Source organism: Thermoascus crustaceus (assembly GCF_041956765.1).
Source record: "Thermoascus crustaceus strain CBS 181.67 unplaced genomic scaffold VTN00scaffold_2, whole genome shotgun sequence".
Lineage (NCBI taxonomy): Eukaryota > Fungi > Ascomycota > Eurotiomycetes > Eurotiales > Thermoascaceae > Thermoascus > Thermoascus crustaceus.
Window position 1 is genome coordinate 4404581 of NW_027192528.1, and position 20219 is coordinate 4424799.

General features: G+C 52.9%; 10 protein-coding genes across 10 annotated transcripts; 5 read left to right on the forward strand and 5 right to left on the reverse strand.

Annotated features, from left to right (window-relative positions):
• Positions 1-27: 27 nt before the first annotated feature.
• On the reverse strand, positions 28-543 carry VTN00DRAFT_5074 (uncharacterized protein; the record flags this gene model as incomplete). The annotated part of the gene is made up of 2 exons (XM_069431567.1): positions 28-191; positions 258-543. The coding sequence occupies 2 exons, from the start codon at positions 541-543 to the stop codon at positions 28-30; spliced, it is 450 nt and encodes a 149-aa protein (XP_069290589.1).
• A 2421-nt stretch (positions 544-2964) lies between these two features.
• Positions 2965-3956, forward strand: VTN00DRAFT_5075 (uncharacterized protein; the record flags this gene model as incomplete). The annotated part of the gene is made up of 3 exons (XM_069431568.1): positions 2965-3007; positions 3071-3402; positions 3465-3956. The coding sequence occupies 3 exons, from the start codon at positions 2965-2967 to the stop codon at positions 3954-3956; spliced, it is 867 nt and encodes a 288-aa protein (XP_069290590.1).
• A 979-nt stretch (positions 3957-4935) lies between these two features.
• Positions 4936-7737, reverse strand: VTN00DRAFT_5076 (uncharacterized protein; the record flags this gene model as incomplete). The annotated part of the gene is made up of 2 exons (XM_069431569.1): positions 4936-7616; positions 7731-7737. 2 exons carry the CDS (start codon positions 7735-7737, stop codon positions 4936-4938), a joined length of 2688 nt encoding a protein of 895 aa, XP_069290591.1.
• Positions 7738-8463: 726 nt separating this feature from the next.
• VTN00DRAFT_5077 (uncharacterized protein) lies at positions 8464-9258 on the forward strand (the record flags this gene model as incomplete). The annotated part of the gene is made up of 1 exon (XM_069431570.1): positions 8464-9258. The coding sequence occupies one exon, from the start codon at positions 8464-8466 to the stop codon at positions 9256-9258; it is 795 nt and encodes a 264-aa protein (XP_069290592.1).
• Positions 9259-9511: 253 nt separating this feature from the next.
• VTN00DRAFT_5078 (uncharacterized protein) lies at positions 9512-11424 on the reverse strand (the record flags this gene model as incomplete). The annotated part of the gene is made up of 2 exons (XM_069431571.1): positions 9512-11117; positions 11222-11424. The coding sequence occupies 2 exons, from the start codon at positions 11422-11424 to the stop codon at positions 9512-9514; spliced, it is 1809 nt and encodes a 602-aa protein (XP_069290593.1).
• Positions 11425-11618: 194 nt separating this feature from the next.
• On the forward strand, positions 11619-12588 carry VTN00DRAFT_5079 (uncharacterized protein; the record flags this gene model as incomplete). Its single annotated transcript, XM_069431572.1, has 4 exons — positions 11619-11642; positions 11713-11897; positions 11966-12384; positions 12449-12588. The coding sequence occupies 4 exons, from the start codon at positions 11619-11621 to the stop codon at positions 12586-12588; spliced, it is 768 nt and encodes a 255-aa protein (XP_069290594.1).
• Positions 12589-14018: 1430 nt separating this feature from the next.
• VTN00DRAFT_5080 (uncharacterized protein) lies at positions 14019-14354 on the reverse strand (the record flags this gene model as incomplete). The annotated part of the gene is made up of 1 exon (XM_069431574.1): positions 14019-14354. The coding sequence occupies one exon, from the start codon at positions 14352-14354 to the stop codon at positions 14019-14021; it is 336 nt and encodes a 111-aa protein (XP_069290595.1).
• Positions 14355-14984: 630 nt separating this feature from the next.
• VTN00DRAFT_5081 (uncharacterized protein) lies at positions 14985-15248 on the forward strand (the record flags this gene model as incomplete). Its single annotated transcript, XM_069431575.1, has 1 exon — positions 14985-15248. The coding sequence occupies one exon, from the start codon at positions 14985-14987 to the stop codon at positions 15246-15248; it is 264 nt and encodes an 87-aa protein (XP_069290596.1).
• Positions 15249-18386: 3138 nt separating this feature from the next.
• Positions 18387-18890, forward strand: VTN00DRAFT_5082 (uncharacterized protein; the record flags this gene model as incomplete). Its single annotated transcript, XM_069431576.1, has 1 exon — positions 18387-18890. The coding sequence occupies one exon, from the start codon at positions 18387-18389 to the stop codon at positions 18888-18890; it is 504 nt and encodes a 167-aa protein (XP_069290597.1).
• A 260-nt stretch (positions 18891-19150) lies between these two features.
• Positions 19151-20062, reverse strand: VTN00DRAFT_5083 (uncharacterized protein; the record flags this gene model as incomplete). The annotated part of the gene is made up of 2 exons (XM_069431577.1): positions 19151-19831; positions 19946-20062. 2 exons carry the CDS (start codon positions 20060-20062, stop codon positions 19151-19153), a joined length of 798 nt encoding a protein of 265 aa, XP_069290598.1.
• Between the last annotated feature and the right edge of the window lie 157 nt (positions 20063-20219).

Genomic DNA, 20219 nt, shown 5'->3' on the forward strand with positions numbered 1-20219 from the left:
TAATAAAGCTTCAGATAGAAGGATATCTCACAGCCAAAACTCAACGTCAAACCGGCAATCCAATAACGTGGTTGAACACGATTTATGATAATGTTTGAGGGTATCTGATACCGGATAAGCAAGGGTACGGAGGCCAGTTAGCAACGCGGAAAGGAGCCGTGCCTCCATTAAAATAACAGGAATATAAAATACTGTAAGGCAAGCGTGAGCCTCAGTTCATTGTAACGGCCGTCACTATTCAGGCGTGTCACGCTTACCAATGACAGCGATGTTATATTGATAACCTGTCATATTCAGGTCTCTCTCCAGATTCCAGAGCCTGGCATTCCCAATATTTACTCGGTCGAGGAACGTTAAAGAATATAGAAGAGTTAACAGAGGAATCAGATGCCAATCGATCTTGCGGATGATCTTTCGGGCCTCAATCGAGTCGTCTGCTTCCTCCTGCGTGGATCCATTTTCAATCCTTGAAAGCTCAGTGATATATTTCTTAAGTATGTCATCGTCATTCTCGGATGAAGGATTGACTTTCCCGGTCTCCATCTTTCGATATTTCGTACACAGCAGATCAGGGGGTAGTTGATTGAGACAAGAGTAAGGGTTAGAGCCGCTAATAAGAATCTATAGGGGGAAGCCATGCTATCTCTTATTTAGAACAATCCACACCGTACAGTGCGGAGAATGTCGCTCCGCAAAGGTGGGGGTGCCCATGGGGAAGCTCTAAGCGTAATACTGAATCAAGTCTAGACACCCTACATCTGACTGCTGCAACGCGTGACCTCAGAGCCTCCGTGCCTCGTGGCCAAATCGGATCTTTCTGGTGAATACCAAGGGAATAACACGGTCTGAGCGCTAAAATGAATGCTGTGTTAGCGCACCGGATACATGATTCCGCCATCATTGACTTCGCGTTATGTAATGCGCCTAAGCAGAAATGCAAATCAAGGATCTTTGGCAGGTTGCAAGGCCGAGGGCTATTACCAAAAGATAGCCAATACTCGGCGACAGCTGCCTACCCAAGACAGCTACAGGAAAACAGCTGTGTCGGGGACCGGAGTCCTCTCCGAGGGCGTTGCGGGGAAGATGGCTAATCGTTCCGCACAAGCCTAATATTCGCTAGAAAAACAACTAGGGAACGGTTATTCAACGGAAGGATCAAATCAAAATCGAGAATATTGCCGGCGCACGATCCGCGTGGCAGAAGCCGGGGTAAGCTGCAGAGCTAGGAAACGAAACCCCGGGTTCATGCCGGGCCCCAATCATACTGGGAGTGAGGAGAGCAGAAAGTCCACACTAGCAAGGGTTTATAGCAAGGGTTTATAGCCAAAGATTTCCAGAAGAAATTCTGAGACCTTCTCCGGTTTAGAATAATAGAACTAACTCTATTACACTGGTGCTGACCATAATGCCTTATTTAGGAGGATAAAATATCCCGTCACGAAGCAGCAGAAAGTACCGTACAACGGCACGAAAACCTGAGCTTTTCTTTATCGACCTACACCAATACACTTCCCGGTATCTCTTCAAATTGGCGATTACTACTGTAGAACGGCGGAGTTTTGGATGGGTTCACGTTAAGGCGGATATACAATACTACAAGCGCTACTATATTCGCCTACGCGTTCTCCGTAATGCTGGGCAGATCAGTATCGATTATTCTCAGTGTTTAGGAAAATTGCTAAAGGAGCAGGAAATTCTTGGAGTCAACAGGATCTGCCAGGGAGCAATCAGAGTGGTTCAAGAAGATCGCTGATGTACTATGGTAGAGGTTGAACCAAGGCCACCAGTCTTTCGATTCATCACTGACGAGAATGCGCGCAAACCTGGCCAATCGAAGCGCCGTCTAAAGGCTCCTTATCATCCATGATGACATTCCGGAACCCTTCACGGATCAATCGATTTGGCGTTTCATCCAGTGGCACAGCGTTCGGATTTCTCTCTACTTGCGCCCGCAGCTCCCGTTGACTGCCCAGTAAACATAACTCTTCAGTTGCTTCAATACTGATGCCCATTGCCTGTCTGAATCGGGTGTAAACACCGTGCGGTAAATAACATAACCCCAAGGCCAGCTACTTGTATGGTTCTCATCCAGGAAAGCCACACTCTGTCTCCTTAGCCTCTGATCCCAAAGCTGTTTTTCAAAGCGTTTCGCTCGGTCGAAGGTTCTTTCTCCGTCCGGAGAATCAGTGATGACCAGGGCTCGCTCCACGAATCGTCATGGAGGTGCGGAAAGGCCGACTCCGCTGGGTCGAACAGGGAATAGCTTGCGTATTGGAGGTAGAGAAATAATTAGTGACCACGAGGGGAAGTAGCCAGGATACCTTGTATCGCTAAGTGCTCAACAGTTAGATCGTCATAGCCTGTGCGAATAGTTTGAATTTAACATGATAGCCCTCAAGGACCAACCGGGAATATCTTGCAGAACAATAATTTTTCAGTGTATTCTGGCAGGTTCGGTAGATTAGTTATAGTACCTTCAAGATCGCTTCTGTTAAAATCAGTAGTTCCTCTAGTCGCTAATACGAGAATACAAAAAAAACTACTAAATTTTTCTAAGAGCTTCCTATTGTCAAAATATGTAAAATATTCCCGTTTGGTTCTTCAAGGGATTAAGAACATTATGACCGCCCTCTACATAAAGGTAAAATCATCTACAAAACTCAAAGTATACAAGTATATTCTAGTATCAATTCAGGAAGCAGATCCATTCAACTTCCACGGCAGTAGGACTATAGGTATATATCACGTGACCTACAGAGCTTTCACAAATCAGGAGGATGATAAGGTTGGCACTGATAGGCCGGCGCAAGCGCAGCCGCCACAAGCGCCACAGCTGCGCCGACCGACCCATCGCATCCAAAAAGGCATCGCGATATCTATCAACCCGTCGACCTCGCGACCAGGTCAATTTCCCTTTACCTAACCGACATTTGAATCTCCAAGCCCTGCTGTAAGCTAATCAGCATGGCGGCCGAACAGAGAAAGCTGCTGGAGCAGCTTATGGGAGGTACGTCTTTTCCTCTCTCTTTCCGCGACCCCGTCTGGAATTGAGAAACTGACTTCTCAACAGCGGACCAGCTCATGGGAACTGGTGCCGCCTCCCGCAACGCCCAGCTCTCCATCACCGACCCGAAAGTCTGTCGCTCGTACCTCGTCGGCACGTGTCCGCACGACCAGTTCACGAATACCAAGCAGGATTTGGGCCCTTGTCCCAAGGTGCACAGCGAGGGCCTGAAGGCGGAGTACGAGGCCGCCTCGCCGAGCGAGAAGGCCAAATGGGGGTTCGAATATGACTACATGCGCGACATGCAGAAGTACATTGACGAGTGTGATCGTCGGATCGACGCCGCGCAGAGACGGCTGGAGAAGACGCCGGATGAGATTCGGCAGACGAATAACTTGGTAAGTTGACACTATTCTCGCTCAACGATCCCTGATTCAGACGGTAACTGACTCTCCAAAAGCTGAAACAAATCTCCGACCTTACCAAAACCATCAACACCGGCCTCCTCGAGGTCTCCGTCCTCGGCGAAACCGGCTCCGTCGCCCTCGCCCTGAACGAGCTCTACAAGATCCGCACCGCCAAGCACCAGAAGGAGACGTGCGAGCGCGAACTCAAGACCCTCTCCGACACCTCGGGTCCCTCGGGCCACCAGAAGCTGCAGGTCTGCGACGTCTGCGGCGCGTACCTTTCCCGGCTCGACAACGACCGGCGGCTGGCGGACCACTTCTACGGAAAGATGCACATGGGGTACTCGGACATGCGCAAGACGTATAAGAGGCTGAGTGAGGAGTTGAAGGGGAGGCCGCCGCCTGCGAGGCATGATGATGAGGAAGGTGGTGGTTGGGGTGGACGTGGTGGTGGAGGGAGAGGGCCGCGGTATGGTGGAGGTGGCGGTGGTGGTGGACATAGGGGGTATAGTAAGCGTGGTGGAGGGGGCTATGGAAGGTGGTGAATTTTTTTTTCCTATGTTTTGTTCTGTACTTTTCTTTTTTTCTCATTGTCTCTTACTGCTTAATCCTTTGCATAGCGCAGGCGTTCTATGTATGTATCTAGGGTAGTTGTTGATTACTTACGTGGTCCTTCACTGGGCCGTTGTGTGAAAAGGATCTTCGGGTAATAATAAAATAAATGCTTCTGTTTTTCTAATTTCAATCTGCCATTGATTGTGTTCTCAAGCTCAGTGGGTGAAGGCGGCCTATATGGTTGACTACTGCCTAAGATGTAAAGCTGGCTACTTTGTAGGCACTACGAAAGTTACGAAGGTGATCAATATCACAACTACACATCACAGGGATTGAAGGCCAAGTACCATCGTATCATGCAAACACATTCAGACCAATCAAACTACCATCGGTGCTATTTACACCAACAAACATAAAAACAAAAATACGAGCACTACTCCATTCGCCTTGCCCCACGGTCCGGTCCGGTCCCGGCCTCGCCTCTCAGACGAGCAGGACAAAGGATAATGCCGGGAAATAAAATTCCACATGATAAGTCATGTCAGACGGTATAGAAAAAAAAAGAAAAGAACATACATGCGGTACATGACGGTACAATTGGCTTAGAACACTTGGATCTCCATTACCTATTATGGGGGAAGGAAAGGAGCCCGGGGAATGTTACGGCTAGAAAAAAGAGACAATAGAATGGTCCGCCACAGAACTCAATGCTCCACGCTATCATAGGCAGATGGCCTCTTCAAACCGGGGGACGGACAAGAGGAAAAGTTGCAAGAAGAGACGAAGCCAGACACCCTGAAGGGTCTGGTAAGGGAGAAATGTGCAAACCATTGGGGAAAGATGATCAAATAAGATATCAGTGTTGAAATAGAGAAAAGAGACGTCATCTCAGCACCAGGGAAGAAAATATGTAAATAAACAGCGTAGAAGCACGTTAGAAAACGTGGATCGTAGTTTGAGTACCCTCGTCTATCCGGAATGTTGCTGCTGGCTGTTCGCCTTGGCTTGGAACTGGACCAGTGCTTGCATCAGCAAGTTGGTGTCGTTGGCCGCGGCTGGGTTCTGGGCCAGTATATCGCGTACAACGTTCAGCTGGGAGGCATCGGCGTTCGGGGCCCTCTGCAGCAAGTCTTGAATGGCAGGCGCCTTCACATGTGGTCCCAGAATCTGGGTTGCGGCGGCAACACCTGTCAGATGTGGTTGATGGGGTTGCGGAGGTTGATATTGCGGGTAGTGTGCATACTGGTGGTATTGTGGCTGCTGGGGCTGGGCAGTCTCGCCATACGGAGCGTGATTAGGAGGTGTTCCGGCGAACGACGATGGAGTAGAGGGCATCTGCGACACGGGCCTCATGCCAGCGGTCAAGTACTGCGATTGTTGCGGGGTGGCTGAAGTAGCTGTCAACGGGCTTGCGGTGTTCATGGGAGCATCCTGGCCCGGGTAATGTGGCGTAGGCTGCGACGAAGGAGTATTGGAGGAGTCACTTGTCTTGACCACGAAGACAACAAGCAAGATACGGTCCGGGTTTCGATCTTCGAGCGTGTTGTTCTCCAGCAGCTCGATGAATTCGGGCTTCTTGGTAGATCCAGCTTCGATGGGTACGATATAGGTGTCCTTGACTGCCGGCAATGGATGCTTTCCCATAACACCATACCTCTTGCGTTCCACAAAGTAGTTGAAGAGTTTGTCGAACTCAGCACGCTCCCTTGGTGATTCAGGGGCAGCCATCGAGATCACGGTCACGTCTGTAGACGAGCTGAACCGCAGACCGCAGAGATAGTTGCTGGCAAGCTGGATGTCTATCCGCCCATCAACCAGCAGCGTCGATGGAGCAAGCTGGCTCCATGGAATTCTTCCACTCAGATCCGCGCCTCCGACATGCTTCGCCGAAGACGAGAACTCTGCCACAGGGTTCATGGAGACCTTTCCGCGCCAAACAATCCCGTCCTCCTGGTAGTCCTTCGGAGAATATGGCGGCGAGTCCGGTTCCTCATCCTTCAAAAGCTGATCAATCTCCGCATCCGCCTGGACTTTTCCACTGGGAAAAGGTTCATGAAGGTGTGCCGGTACTTCGGGGAAGACTCTGTCGTGGTTTGTGCCGTCAGGGGAATGTATGCTGGGCCAAGCGCCATCAGCTCCCCTATTCGCAGCCTGCGTATCAATGGAACGAGTTCTCGCCGCACCCTGGGCGTCTGGAAATTCGGGAGGATGCTGAACTTTCGGGCTGACAGAACCTGGTGCTGAGGGAGTTCCATCTGCGTCGATTGCCCGGCGAGCGGGTGCAGCTGAGAAGATGGATTCTGTTGCGACATTGTTGTTGTCATCTTCAATGAGTTCTTCTCCCTTGTGAGTGCGTCTTATCCGTGGTCCTTGCTCTTGCACGATGATATGCTGCTTCTCAGCCTCTCTCTTGATTTCGGCATCTTTCTGTTGAAGCTCCTCACTCGCCATATCCTGGGTACTCATCTTCGAGAGGGCATCAGGGGTAAGACTACCTACGAGCAGACGATCCCGCAGAGAAGTGTTCTTCTTTACGTTGAACAGGATCGTCCGTAATTGTAACTTATAGGGCTCACTAGGTTCTCCGGATCCGCCGCATATATTCTGATACATGGCATACTCGATAGAGAGACCGAGTGGCCGTGCGACATCTTCTGCGGACTTTCCAGGGGGCAGCTGGAAGGAGCCTCGCTTCTGAGCCTCAGGAATCTGATCTACAAACAGCTTGACTAGCGCACTGGCACAACTTCTCCGAGCTGGGTTCACAATCTCTTCTGGGGTCCCCGCGATCCCTGATGTGGCCTTCTCTGCGACAGAACCTGGATGAGAGGGAGTCCCAACAGGACTAGCCTTTTGGGCCTGGTCTGCGGGTGCCTTCCCACCTTGATCCGTCACCTGTTTGCCCTGAGTCGAGACTTTCTGCTGCTTCGGCTTTGGACCCTGCATCGGTGTGTCAACGCACCGGTTCTGACTATGTAGCGGAATCTTGTCACTTACTGTTTCTGGAGGAGCAGCCTCCTGGTGCTCTTCGAATTTCCGTTTCTGGCCACTCGCTGGCGTTGTTCCGTTCTTCTCTTCGCGCACCGGAGTAGCAGCAGCAGGGGCAGCAGCAGGAGGAGCCGGAGTGGGAGTGGCGGTAGCCGCTGGAGGAGCCTCCGCGGTTGTCTCTGGTTTGACTTCACTTGCTTTTGGCTTCCTGCCTCCTTTCTTCCCCTTCCTCCGTCTCGCGGCCTTCTTCTCTTCGGCCTCCTGTTGCCTCTTCCTGGCAGCTTCTTCCCATGGCTTCTCGCCACGAGCAATCTTGTCAAGGAGGACCTTGTGATTCTCGGGCTTGCACTGTTCACAGAAGTATTCCGCTGGCTCCTCGCCCTTTGCGAAGGTCAGACCCATGCAGTCATTGTGTTGCCATGCGGAGCACTTGTCACAGCATATCATGTCTCGTTCGACATCTTCCTCTTCTTCATACTCTCCGCATATGCATCGGATAATTTCATCTTCCTCGCTGGGGGCCGGAGTGGGTTCTGCGGAAGGCTTCGGAGGCTTCTCCTTGGGCTGCGCTTTCGCCTTCGATTTCTTCACGGGAATCTCCGGCGTCAAGTCGAGGTTCTTGTGTTGGCCCTTGGTGGCTCGTCCAGAGCGTCGGGGTTCTTCTGGTCTCACGGTTAGCATGACATTCGCGTAAAAGGTGAAGGTCGCCTCGGGGCGCGCCACCAAAGCTGTTCGCGCTTCTGCGGACGCCCCGGATTGGGTATACTAGAGCTTACCAGTCATGGTGGACGTAGATATGGAAGGGAACACTCAGTATTCTACGGTCCGTTGTGTAAAAGTAAGAGAGTTGGCGTGAGCAGGTTGTGCGCGTGACACGACAACAACTGTCTCTCTACGGCATTGGGGAGCTAGTAATACACGAGTTCGAAGAGAGCGGACAGTGGCAACGTCGTCCGTCCCACACAGGTATTACTTCTCCAGCGTTTTCCTGCAAGCTACCCGAGTGTGGTCTGAGATATGTCGCGATCACTGCCCTTCAGAGGGAGAGCGTGTCAGGTTCTCCTGTCGCGCAAATTTCAGCTTGGCGCGAGCGGGGAAGTACAACGGCAGAGCGGCGCACGTGCCACCGCGTGAAAGAGGTTGCAGGTTAGAGAACACGAGGATCGAGAGAGTCTCGCGACGGAAACAGAGAGCTCTCGAGGGTTGATTATGGCGTCGAGCGTAGACGAGGAGAGATGAAGTGATGTTGAGCAGACGAGATTCCCGCGTCCGCGACGAGGTTGGCTAGCCGTTGCCTCACGTGACGCGCGGCTCTGCGGGGAGTCTTGGCAGCCGTCAGCCGTTGCGAGCTGCGGCGACGCGCGCGCAGGGCCTGGCGACCCCTTGATGGAATGTATCGACCGTGGTTGCTCTCAGGACCTGTTCTGCGCTTGGGAATACTCATATTACACTTCGGTTTGTTTGTATTAAGCTGCTGAATCCTCTATTACTCGCTTAACCCGTTACACCATGGCGGATGTTCGGTCAATGCTCCGAAACGAGCTGGCCTCTCGCCGAGCAACCTCACAAGCAGGAAGCGCCGGCACTCGAGTGACCAAGAAGCGCAAGCTCGACACCAATGATGATATAATGCGCAAGAAATCGAGACCAACCAGCCCCAGTGCCGGGCCATTGCCCCCGGACTCGAAGACGCCACAGCCTCCCAGCGTGCAAGCAGCACAGGAAGAAGAGCAGCAAGAGGAGGACCGTCTTGCCAACGAAGTGGCCGGCCCAGGACTTCCAGAGCAAGATGCAGCGGATGAGAATCAAAGAGAAATTCCGATTATCGACTCTCATGCACCCGCACCGCCTCCTGCGCAAGCACCCGCAGATGCTCCTCAGACCATCGACGAGGACGAATGGGCCGCTTTCGAGCGTGAAGTCGTTGCCCCAACCAAAGTCCCACAACCTCCTGCTGCCGTTTCGGCCACTGCAACGATCTCCGCGGCTCCGGTTTCCGCCGCAGAACTAGAGGCCCAGCAGCGACGTGAAAAGGAATCGTTAGCCAAGGCTCGTGAGGCTGAGGCCGAGGGTGAGCGCGAGGACGCTGCCCGGTTCATCGAGGAGGAGTTCGATCAGATGGAGATGCTAGAGGACCGGGTACGACGGCTGAAGGAGAAGCGGGAGGAGCTGAGGAGGAGAAAAGCAGCAGAGGCGCAGGAGGAAGGGAAGAAAGCAGAAGCTACCGCAGCGGAGCAGCCGGGAGGAACTGAGAGCGAGAGTGAGGAGGAAGATGAGGACTGGGATGACTGGAGATTCAGATAAATGCATGCGTCCATGATGAGTTTGAGAAGTTCTCTTGGTGTATAATATTGATACCCTGTCAACCATATCCGAGATTGGAAGTGTATGAGTTGGGTTGCATACATGCGTGTGATATGCCATGTGATAGGTAGGCCTGTATTTTCCTAATTTGGAACATTATTTTACATGCTATTCCACAAAAGTTCTATCTATATACCGTGCTTCAATCATATCATGTCGAAGATCGTTGCTCGACTGTGGTATGCCATGTACATCAATCCTTCTTTTGCTCCGGTTCAGCCATTCCGGCAGTCTCCTCCATGTAACTCCGTAGGCCTTCCTTGCCGACCTTCATGGCTTGTTCGATCTCTGTCTCTCCCTCCCGTAGCAAATGTTTGCCGCGCATGAGCTCGCTCTTTTGTCTCCGTTTCTCCTCCTGTACGCGTTTTTCACGCTCTGCTAGCGCTCTCTCGCGCCTCTCGCGTTCCAATCTCTTCTTGTCAAGCTCTTCACGTTCTTCTGCCGTTATATTATCCTGCTCTGGTGCAGGGGGCAGAGTCGAGATATATGCCTCGATAAGAGGATCACGCACTTTGGGTGGCAAGGAGATGTAACGGATATCTGTAAGAATGGAGGGAGGGAGAGCTTCGATATTCGATGACCTGTTCAGTTGATGTAGTGGAATAGACTTCAGCAGGGCGGAGAGGTCGGATTTCTTAGTACTCTCCGGGAGCTTCAGCCGTGCAATATGATCACGATAGTACTTTTCGCGATCCTTGTCTGAGAGCTGGGTATCCTTCATCTCGGGTTCTTTTCTGAACTTGCGTTTGAACTCAGCCCAGTATAGTTTCGGCGTGGCGTGTTCTTGTAAAAAGGCGAGGTAACGGATCCGGGGATCCTTCTTTTCTTGCTTCTCCTTCTTTTCCTTCAGCTCCTGAATACGGTCACGGCTCCAGTTCGAAAAGACTTCGCGACGGGACTTCATGTTTGGTAGCACCGTATACCTGCTGTCGTCGATGATGCGTCCTTCCTCAATGATCTTTTCCCATGTAGTATATGGGTTGATCTGATAATCATCAAGGAGGTCGCGGAAGAGGGCAGTGGCATCTTCGTCCGTCAACGGAAGTCCTTCCGCACCCTCTTCCCATCCTTCTTCACCTGGGACACCGTACTCTCCCGGATCTAAGCCGTATTCTTCGCCCATCGCAGCAAGTTGGTATTCAATGTCCTCCTCATTGAACTCTATAGGTTGGTCCGCCTCATCGCCCTCAGTTCTCTGTTTCTTTAGCGGTTGTTCCTCTTCTTCCGCCTCACTTTCTGTGACCTCGACCTCTTCGTATTCATCGCTATCTTCTCCAGCACCAGGAGCAGCCTCTGTTTCTACATGATCAGGCTGTGATGGAGCAGCGGATACCGCACGCTCCTTTTTGTCTGCTTCTGGTAATTCTCTTTCTTCACTCTCCTCTCCACGTTCTCTTCTTTCCCGTTTCTCTCTTTCTATTCGATCAAACTCCACCACACCCTTCAACACGTCTTGAGGGAACTTCCAATAACTCTCCTTTGTCTCCAGATTATGAACAAACCGTCGACCAAGCTTTGTTTTCACGAGTACCCATGGCGCACATCCGGGGATTGGATGCTTCGACTTTGGCCTGTCTTCTGGTTCGCGGCGCCTCCGGTCATGGTGGTCTCTTCCGCCGCGGAAACCTCCACGGGCGTCACTAACACCGGGGAAAGCTCCAGCTGGGCCGTAACCAGCAGGCCCGTACGGGGTCGCAGAGAACGGGGGCAGAGTCCCGGGTGCATAGAGCGGAACGTTCTGCGCGGGGTCTGGTACAGTTTGAGGGGGAGGTTGAGGGGCGGCCGGTTGTGCAACGGGTCTGGTATATGTGGATTGTTTAGTTTCCGCGTTATAGTAGTATAAATGACCTGGAAATATGTCAGCTAAGAAGACAGGGTGCAGATAGACCGCGCATAGACAAACCTGATGGAGCTCTGTGTTCCGTCCATCCCGGAGGCAATGGGGGTGGCGGGGTGTAGGTTGACTTGAGCATTGCTTGTCGCTAGTCGCGGCACAAGCTGGAGAAGAAGGAATAGCGCTTCAAGCCGTGGAGGTGGTTGTGAGGCGCATGCAAGATCGATCGACGAGAGCTTTGTATGGGGTAGGCGAAGCTGGAGATCTGACATGGTCCGAGCTTGGCGGGTGCTTAGGCTGGACCGGACGCGCGAGGGCGAGTTGCCTGGCCGTCTTGAAGCTCATCAGCCCAACCCTCAGTTCGCTCCGGACCTGCGGCCCCTCTCCCACCCCTCGATTACTCCTTAATTCAAACCAAAAAAATTCCGCTGTTCTTGTTTCGCTGGTTTTCTGAGGTCCGACCAAGATGTCGAGAAGATATGATTCAAGGGTATCCTCATCCTGCCAGTGCCCTTGGGTCGTCGGACAGCTCCAGCTAACCCATGCCACCTCACTGACAGACAACGATCTTTTCGCCTGAGGGCCGTCTCTATCAGGTCGAGTATGCTCTAGAGGCAATTTCACACGCCGGTACAGCCTTGGGAATTCTGGCGAAAGATGGGATCGTCCTCGCTGCTGAGAGGAAGGTGACCAGCAAGTTGCTGGAGCAGGATACGTCTGCGGAGAAGCTCTACATATTGAATGAGTATGCGCTGCTCGGTTTGCGATAAGGGGGAAAGTCGTATCACGTACATTGCTAACCTTCTATGACAGCAACATGATATGTGCGGTCGCCGGAATGACCGCAGACGCGAACATCCTCATAAACTACGCCCGTCAAGCGGCCCAGCGCTACCTCCTGACCTACAATGAAGAGATCCCCTGCGAACAGCTCGTCCGCCGCCTGTGCGATCTGAAACAAGGATACACCCAGCACGGTGGTCTTCGACCATTCGGTGTGTCGTTCATCTATGCGGGGTATGACCCGCACCGGCAATTCCAGCTGTACCAGAGCAACCCCAGCGGTAACTACGGTGGATGGAAGGCTACGAGCGTGGGAGCAAACAATGCGAGTGCCCAGAGTCTGCTGAAGCAAGATTACAAGGAGGACTGCGATCTGAAGGAAGCATGCGCTCTGGCAGTGAAGGTATTGAGCAAGACTATGGATTCGACTAAGCTCAGCAGTGAGAAGAGTAAGTGGTTCTACGCTTGCTTTCATTACAATATATCAGACCTGCTGACTCGTATCCTTTGCAGTTGAATTTGCAACAGTGGGGAAGACGAAAGATGGAAAGATTTACCACCATTTGTGGGGTGGGGATGAGATTATGGCCCTGCTGAAGCAACACGGCCTGGCCAAGGAGGACGAGGAGCCGGAGGCGGGAGAGATAAAATAAGGATGAGAATGTTTCCCGCTTGGTTGCTCGTGTGAAGGAAGATTACGACTCTTCTTTAATGCAAGGCTTGTTCCAAAATGTCTGGTCTTTCATACTGCGGTCCTAGAGGTGGCAATTAGCGGTCTAACAATACACTCTTCGCCAACCCTCCATAGACAGAGGATGCTGTTGGGATATATCCAATTGATCCTTTGCCATCGTCAGAAAGGACGGCTGCGGGTGCCCGACTTGGTTGCATCCGAAGCGCAGCGGACGGCGTCTGGCAGTGACGTGGCAAGCGACAATGGAGAGCTGAGCACCGGGCGGTCGGGTATGCTAGCCTGCTCTCATTCCCTCGCACCCAATCCGGCGGTGATATCTCGCGGCTTCCTTTAGAAGGATGGGTCCACGTATATGTAGAATCTCGATTTGCTCTGAACGCCCCTGTGCAACAGCCTGTAGGTATTAAAGCTGTTAAAGCCCCCGTTAGGCCGCCCTACGTAATATACATCCTTCGATGGTCGCCTCAGTCCTGGTGTACCTTGAAGAGCAGCCATCTTCGGAGGAGAATATAAAGGACATGGGGACCCCGCTGAACCACTATCGACAGCTCGACATCAGAACATGTCCCGTGGCCCAGCAGGCGGACAATGTTCCATTCGAACAACCCATCCACTTTCAGAAAACCCCCTCTATCTGAGGCAGAATGCGATTCGGAGGGATATGAGATAGAGCAGGACAGGACAGGTCAGGTCGCCTGACGTCGTTGAGCAGAGGCCTGGAGCGTCGAGCCTGGCACCTGTCGCTGCCTTAGGCGACACAGAGGCGGATAACAGAGCCATGGCTTACGTCACGTGAGACCGGTCCGGGGTTGGAGACGTGCGGAGTTAGCGCCCGCTCGGGTTCGGCGCACGTGATGGCCTTCTCGAACGTCGTCTGTCGGCATACTCGATATCCCCCGCATTGTTGAGCACGTCGACTGCTGGTGTTCGTGTCTCATCTTATGACCTGGGACGGGATATCTGTTGGAGATATGTTGTCTGCTCGCTACGAGTTGCGTCCCCCTTACATGACCTATATTTATCGCGGCGAACCGCTCACTGCAGTACGGGCGCTTATGTGTGGAACTTTCCGAACTACGGGTATGGTCGACGCGAAAGTCGTTAAAGAGAAGAATGTTATTGGTACATTTTGCTTGCTGAATATCACCATGTAACAATTTAGCCCAGATTCCATCCTGGACCGTCTCGCCGGTCCCCTGGCTGTCCGCCAGGCTTGACCATTCGGCGTGACGTGAAAGTCAAACAGAAAGAATCAGGATGCCCGAAAATTCCAACATGAGCCCTGGTTTAATAGAACAAGAGAACAAAAAAAGACTTGAAAATCCGCCAATCAGCCGCATCCGCGGTGGGCTGACACTGCGTACTCCAGTGTCTCGTGCAACTACCCCTTCAACCCAGCACCTTCCGCCGGTCTTCACGTTCGCTCTGCAGCTGGCAGATCTCCCTCTCGAGCTCCAAGATGATCCGCCGTGATCTGTCAATGGACGCTACGAGGGTGCCGCCCTCTCGCTGCCATCGCTCCAATCGCTCTAACTCCGCTTGGCGGCGTCGGTACTTGGTCTCGATCTTCTCGCAGAGTCGGCACTGCGTGGGTGTGAACTCGGTTGCGTTGACGAGTCTCATGCCGCATGTCTCCCCCGTGCGATACTCGTAATTGCACTGGGAGGCAAAACTGGTCCAGTTCCAGTCTCCGCATGCGAACCTCTTCTGGTTGTAGAAGCACATGCCTATCAGATCTGTTAGCCGTGACCTCATGAAGGATTCTATCAAACGGACTTGTGGCTGATGTGAGTTTAGGCGTTTCAGCTTCTGTTTCGGATGCTATTGGCTGAGCTTGTTGGTCTCGCCGTGTGAGGGCAGATTGATAGGCTGGGCTTGAACGAAGCCAATTGAGGATGTCGATCGGTTGAGGTTGAGCTTGAGGAAGCTTGAAGCTCTCCGTCCTGAGCAAGAGTTCTGATTCGTGGTGTGTGCTGAAGAAACTTGTGTCTGAAACTGACGGACAGAAATAGGAGACCGTGGAGGACTAAGAAGCGATATTTATGTTTCAAAATCACTTTTCCCTAGTGTTTACACTCTCAGAGCTGGCCGCAAACCCCTCCTCGATCGACACGCATGCCGGCGTGTGATGGACTCATCCTGGATGGCTATATCGTTACTCTGCGTCATTACCAATCCCTGTTGGGCACCATTGATCGTTCTGGTGGTGGAGTCGCGAAACTTCCACGACATCCGTCCTCACGGGTCGTATTGATTCCACCGGTTGCTTCACGAATGCATGCGCAGTTTCCATCGGTTGTCGTGGCATCGAAATCTCTTCCGTTCCATTGTGTATCTTTGAAAATCCCTCACGCCATGGAGCTTTCCTCGTTCATGGGACCTGTGGAGCATCATCGCACTCTTGCTCTTCGCAGCGCCTCCCCTCTGTCTAGCTTCCGGATTGAGGAGCTCCCCGGGAGTCGGATCCTCTCTTTGCTACGCCTGCGATCAATGCTCCTGCATAGTCGAGTTGCCCTCCATTCGTGCCAGGTGTCTCGTCCGTCGACAGAAGCAACTTCCATTCAGGGGTTAACCTTGTGTTCCTCGTCGAAGGCAAGCCGCATTATCTTTGCCTCATGAGGGTGATATTAATCCCTGCAGTCTGGGCAGGAGCCCCACCTGTAGGTGCTGTGCTGTCTATCCACGGCCCCTGTTCCGTGGTGGCCAATTCCACTTGGACGTGCTGTCAATGGTTGTGTCATAGCTTCCATCTCAGGGTCTTGACCGGTCCTCCTTGCAGCCGATGACCGTGAGACACGGTGCTATGAAGACTCGAAGTCGTGTACGTGATCCGTTGTTTCAGACGGACATTGTCTTTGGTTCAGTTTTCTCTATCTCCGTTTTTTTTTTTTTTGTGTTCGTCTCATGTAATCCGACATTGAAGCACATGAGAGTTCTCGTCTGCAGGCTCTTCCCCGGCCCCGCATTTACTCGAACTCCCGTTTTGTGTCTTTCAACCAATAATTCATGTTCTGCGTTGATAAGCCGCGTCACGTATATTGTTCTTCGATGCCTTAGCTTCCCATCGGTTCGTGGAATCTTATTCTTGGGCTTGAGTCACCGAACTCAAACTTCCTTTCGAGGACAATCCTCTTCAGCTGATCTTTCAGACCTGCACAACAATAATCCCGCCTAGGCTCCCGCTTAAGTGCAGGGTTAATTGCCTTCACCCCTGTCGTCTTAATTTTGGATGATAAGGTCGTACCTCTGCGGATCGAAGGCGAAGACAAAAAGCAGCTGTGACACGGTACATCTGCTCGCTGGACACATGCATTTTACGCTAAAATCCGGAGACTCTCTGACGTGGCGCACCGCGTCTGGTCCAGGAGTTTGGATTTGATCACGGTTCCTCACGTCTTACTGGCATGTTCTGAGGCGAAATCTCGTCTTCCATCCCATGTGGGATGATGAAGAGAAGAACACCGGTTTGTCCTTGCAAGATCATAGGGGGGAGGGGGGGTTGTTCTAACTCTCGAACCCCCGCCTTCCCAAGACTCTCTGAACGTATATTGCTTTTCCTTCTGCGACCTTGTACGAGCTCTGTTTATCTCACCGCAACATGGACGGCTAACCGGTTTGAGTTCCCGCGTGGTGATGATGAGCCGCAGCTCTCCGACAGGTTTGACTGCCAACTCAGCTGTCTGGCGAGGCTCCTCAGCAGGATGGCGACAAGGTGACAAGGACCGCGAACCGGATATATGGGTGAGGCTATCGGCCCCGGGTGGCTAAGCTACCAGCTCGACTCTCCGCCCCTCCACGTTGTCTGGCTTTCCCTGTTACTGTTGGCGAGTTTCTAGCTCCGCATTACTATAGGCCTTTTCGTGTTTGGGCCTCGGACCGCTCTGTGCAGTAAACAGACCAGTAAATGGGTAGTATCCAACCAGGAATTCGCTACAATTTACCTGTGAAGTAACCGGAAGCATATCATGGCCAAAATCAAATTGTGCATCTTTTTTGTGCTCCAGCACCTTCAACCATAGTACTGGAACGTTGAATTTGAATTCCCTGACCCACATGTGCTCTCCACCCAGCCGGGTCTGCTCTACTCCCGTGATTGAGGAATAAACGGAGCCCTTCGGCACGCATCACCCACATGCTTCTGCCTGCGGCAAATGGCATATGCGCGCAACAAGTCTGGGATTTTTAAGATGAAGTACCTTTGCCAGCCGAGTTTTTTATGGGACCGGATTGGTTTGCACGGACGTGCATGTTTCCTTTTTCGCTGTGGATGTACCCAATGAACTCTCCTAGTCTACTGCAGATAGTATGCAGCTAAGGACGCTCCCTGTCAATCCACTAATCTCACAGGGATTTCTACACTTATCCGCCTGCCTTAAGCGCATAAAGCTCGAAGCAGGCTTTGCAGAGACTGGAAACAGTTTCTGGAGCTTGCCCTCATCTCGTGACAGAGCTAAACTTCGCTATGTCTTTCTTCCGCTTACCTTGGTCGTTTCTATGTCGTGTTGTCCGTTTCGTGGCTTGGTTTGGTTGCATACCCATTGGTGCCACATCGTCTGATATTGCTGAAGTATTTTCTTAGTCTCGGTTCTCGACCTGCAGCTTCAAGGGTACTCGACTCAACATAGACTATATCGGCCTTAACTATACAGTGTCAGCGGTTCCATTGCTATGTCCAAGAGCCATGGTGGGAGCATGTGCACGAAAGGATCCCGGCACCCATCTTCCATCTAGTGTCTATCAGTGGATGGGTCCGGTAGCAACGTGCAGTGTGATGAGTCGCAGCACCGGGGGCAATGGTTCAATTCCGTGATTACTCAGACATGCCATGCTGAGGCTATGCACAAGGCAACCTCCTAGTCCCGGACAACTATACACATCGCACGAGAACACTGTCCCGTGGGGAAGGCATGATGCGGGAACCTAAGCGGGCAGAGAGAACTCCTGAGCCTCAATTGTGTCCGCGATAATAGTATACGATGGAAATGTCGTTGACGTGGCAGTCAAGTCTCAGGGCTTGCAGTGATCTTCCACCGCCGTGGGGTTCACAGTGAAGGAGGTGTCCGGCCACCATAGCCCACTGTCTGTTGACGGTAGTTCTCCCGGTCAGGGAGGTGGAGGCTCCCTCCAGGGCTATAGGACACGTGATATGCTGGTACTGAGGCGTGAATTTGTGGTTTAAACCGGATCATCGATCCTTGGCAGTGATGGAGGTGACAGCAAGGGTGATACGTTGGTAAGCTACGCTTGACCTGTTCGTCGGACAGCAGCCGCTAATCGCAGTTTAATGACTTTATTTGCAAGGTTCCAAAGGCTATCGGATCCGCAGTCCATACCGCAAGTCTTTTCCTGGTGAAAGGAGTTGCTCTAGAAGAGGAACCCACTCCATCATGGATCCTGCCCTCTCTGATAACGGTCACGTGATACTATACAACTAGGGCTTCGCGGGTCACGATCCTCGTAGTGACGTCAGCATGACCTTGGGATGTAAACCACCAGACACCGAAGCAAGGAAGCTCTACGGTCCTTCGTCCATTTTCTAATATCCAGCCGGTATCTCTAGCTGTCAATTGATTCCCGGTAAGTAAAATCTACATCATTACCACGCTTTGCAAACTGACCGGAAGACTTGCCCTCTGCTCGTCAGGTTGTACATGTATATATAAACAGCTGCCTGTTGTGTCTGTACACGTCTATCCATAGCTGCTTAGACAGACGATCAGAGTACCTCGGGACAGTAAAACACTGTGATCTTCCATCATGTGGAACCACATCGCAACGGTCCGCCAGGCTCTCCTGGCGAGCAGCGGAGTGACCCGAGCTATCTACGCTACTGCTCGACTGACTACACCGTCCATTGCAGGCGGACACTCCACGACGACGACGACGACGACGACGACGATGCGGACCCTCTCCACTACTGCCAGCCTGTTCACCCGTGGTGAACAGAAGACGATGGACCGGTCGACGTTGAGGCCGGAGCGCACCGAGTACTCCAAGTCCGGGACGGACGACGAAGTCGCGGGACACCCGTCGGCGTACGACCCCTCGAACACGTCCCCCGAGGGCCAGACAGAGGCGTCGGGCCGGGAGAGCCAACAGGAAGGCAAGATCAGCAACCCTCTTGACGTTAGTCCGGCGAACAAGGATGTCAGCCAGGCGCGCGACCCGATGGAGGGAGCCCCGGATCAGAATGTCAAATCTGGCCGGAGTGTTAGGGGATCGCCCAGGAAGAGGGAAGTGAACGTAGGGCAGCGTCGATAGCTTGTTGCCTATGGCTCTCTATGAGGGGACAATCGTGTCGTCGGCGGTTGGAAGGTCGAGTTTCTGTTGGTTCGTCTTCTGACGGCTCTGCATCTCTCAAAAGAGGCCAAATTTAGACGATTGGATTGCCATGACATTGGTTACCCGTACTGTATATATGGATGAATACCTATCAAACTCGCTGCATGTGGAGCATAAGAATAACACCAGACCCGTGAAATGAGAGCAACAATGGGAAGAACCAAATAATGCGCAAGAAATCATGCAGGATCTTTCCACTCCGTGCGGCCCAGACGGATGATGTCGCTTCCTCCCAGGACCCAGACCTTCTCACTGCCAGCGGGGACATCGCCCTCGAGCGCCTTGAGGCCAGCGTGGACGGCTGCCTTTGCAATAACGTCCGAGTCCTGGGCCCAACTATCCTTAAGACTGTTATGCACCTTACCCGCGAAGCCGGCGATGAAGCGCGCCACGGCCTCAACGGGCCGGCTCTCCTCGCGCTGACCAGCGATCAGACCCGGCCGCAGGATGACCGTCCGCTCGAAGCCCAGCTCCTTGACGTCCTCCTCGAGCTCACCCTTCATGCGCGAGTATGGGATCCTCGACGCCTTGCTGGCTCCACTCGACGACACGAGCACGTACACCTTGGACCCAGCATCGCGGGCAGCGCGCGCCAGCTCCAGGTTCAGGTCGTGGTCGAGCTTGTACTGGTTCTCGAGCCCACCCGCCGCGGCGCGGGTCGTGCCCAGCGAGGAGATGAACACCGAAGGGGGTGGGGACAGGGATGCGACCTGGCCCGTCCAGCGCGAGGTGTCGCCGTCGACGAAGGTCGTCAGCTTCGCCTGGGGCGCGGCTGCCGCGGCAGGGGGGGTGCGGCGCGAGATGGTGTCGAGGCGGGAGACGCTGGGGTGGGAGAGCAGGGTGGTGAGGATGTGGGAGCCCTATGTAGTGTGGTTAGCGATACCGCTATGAGAGGGGAGCTTCGTAATCCATGGATGCAGGTCGAGCTTCCTGGATCCAGACCCAAGTCCCTGAATCAAGAGACCAGAACTTACCACCATCCCGGTGCATCCGACGAGGGCGACGGCGGCCATGACGATCGTGTTTATGGTATCCTGTTCAGCGCGCAGCACGTATGAAAAGTCGAAGCTCAAGACATGACGCTCTGTCATCACGTCGACGGAGCTCTAGGGCTGCCCGCACCATGTGACGGTCAGGTGACTGCTGAGTCATCAGGTACGCGGGACAACGTTTCCCCTGTCCCTATCGATAAGCAATTGCGTGATCGGCGCTAGCCGCTTTGGGACGCTCTGCCCCTCGACTATTTTT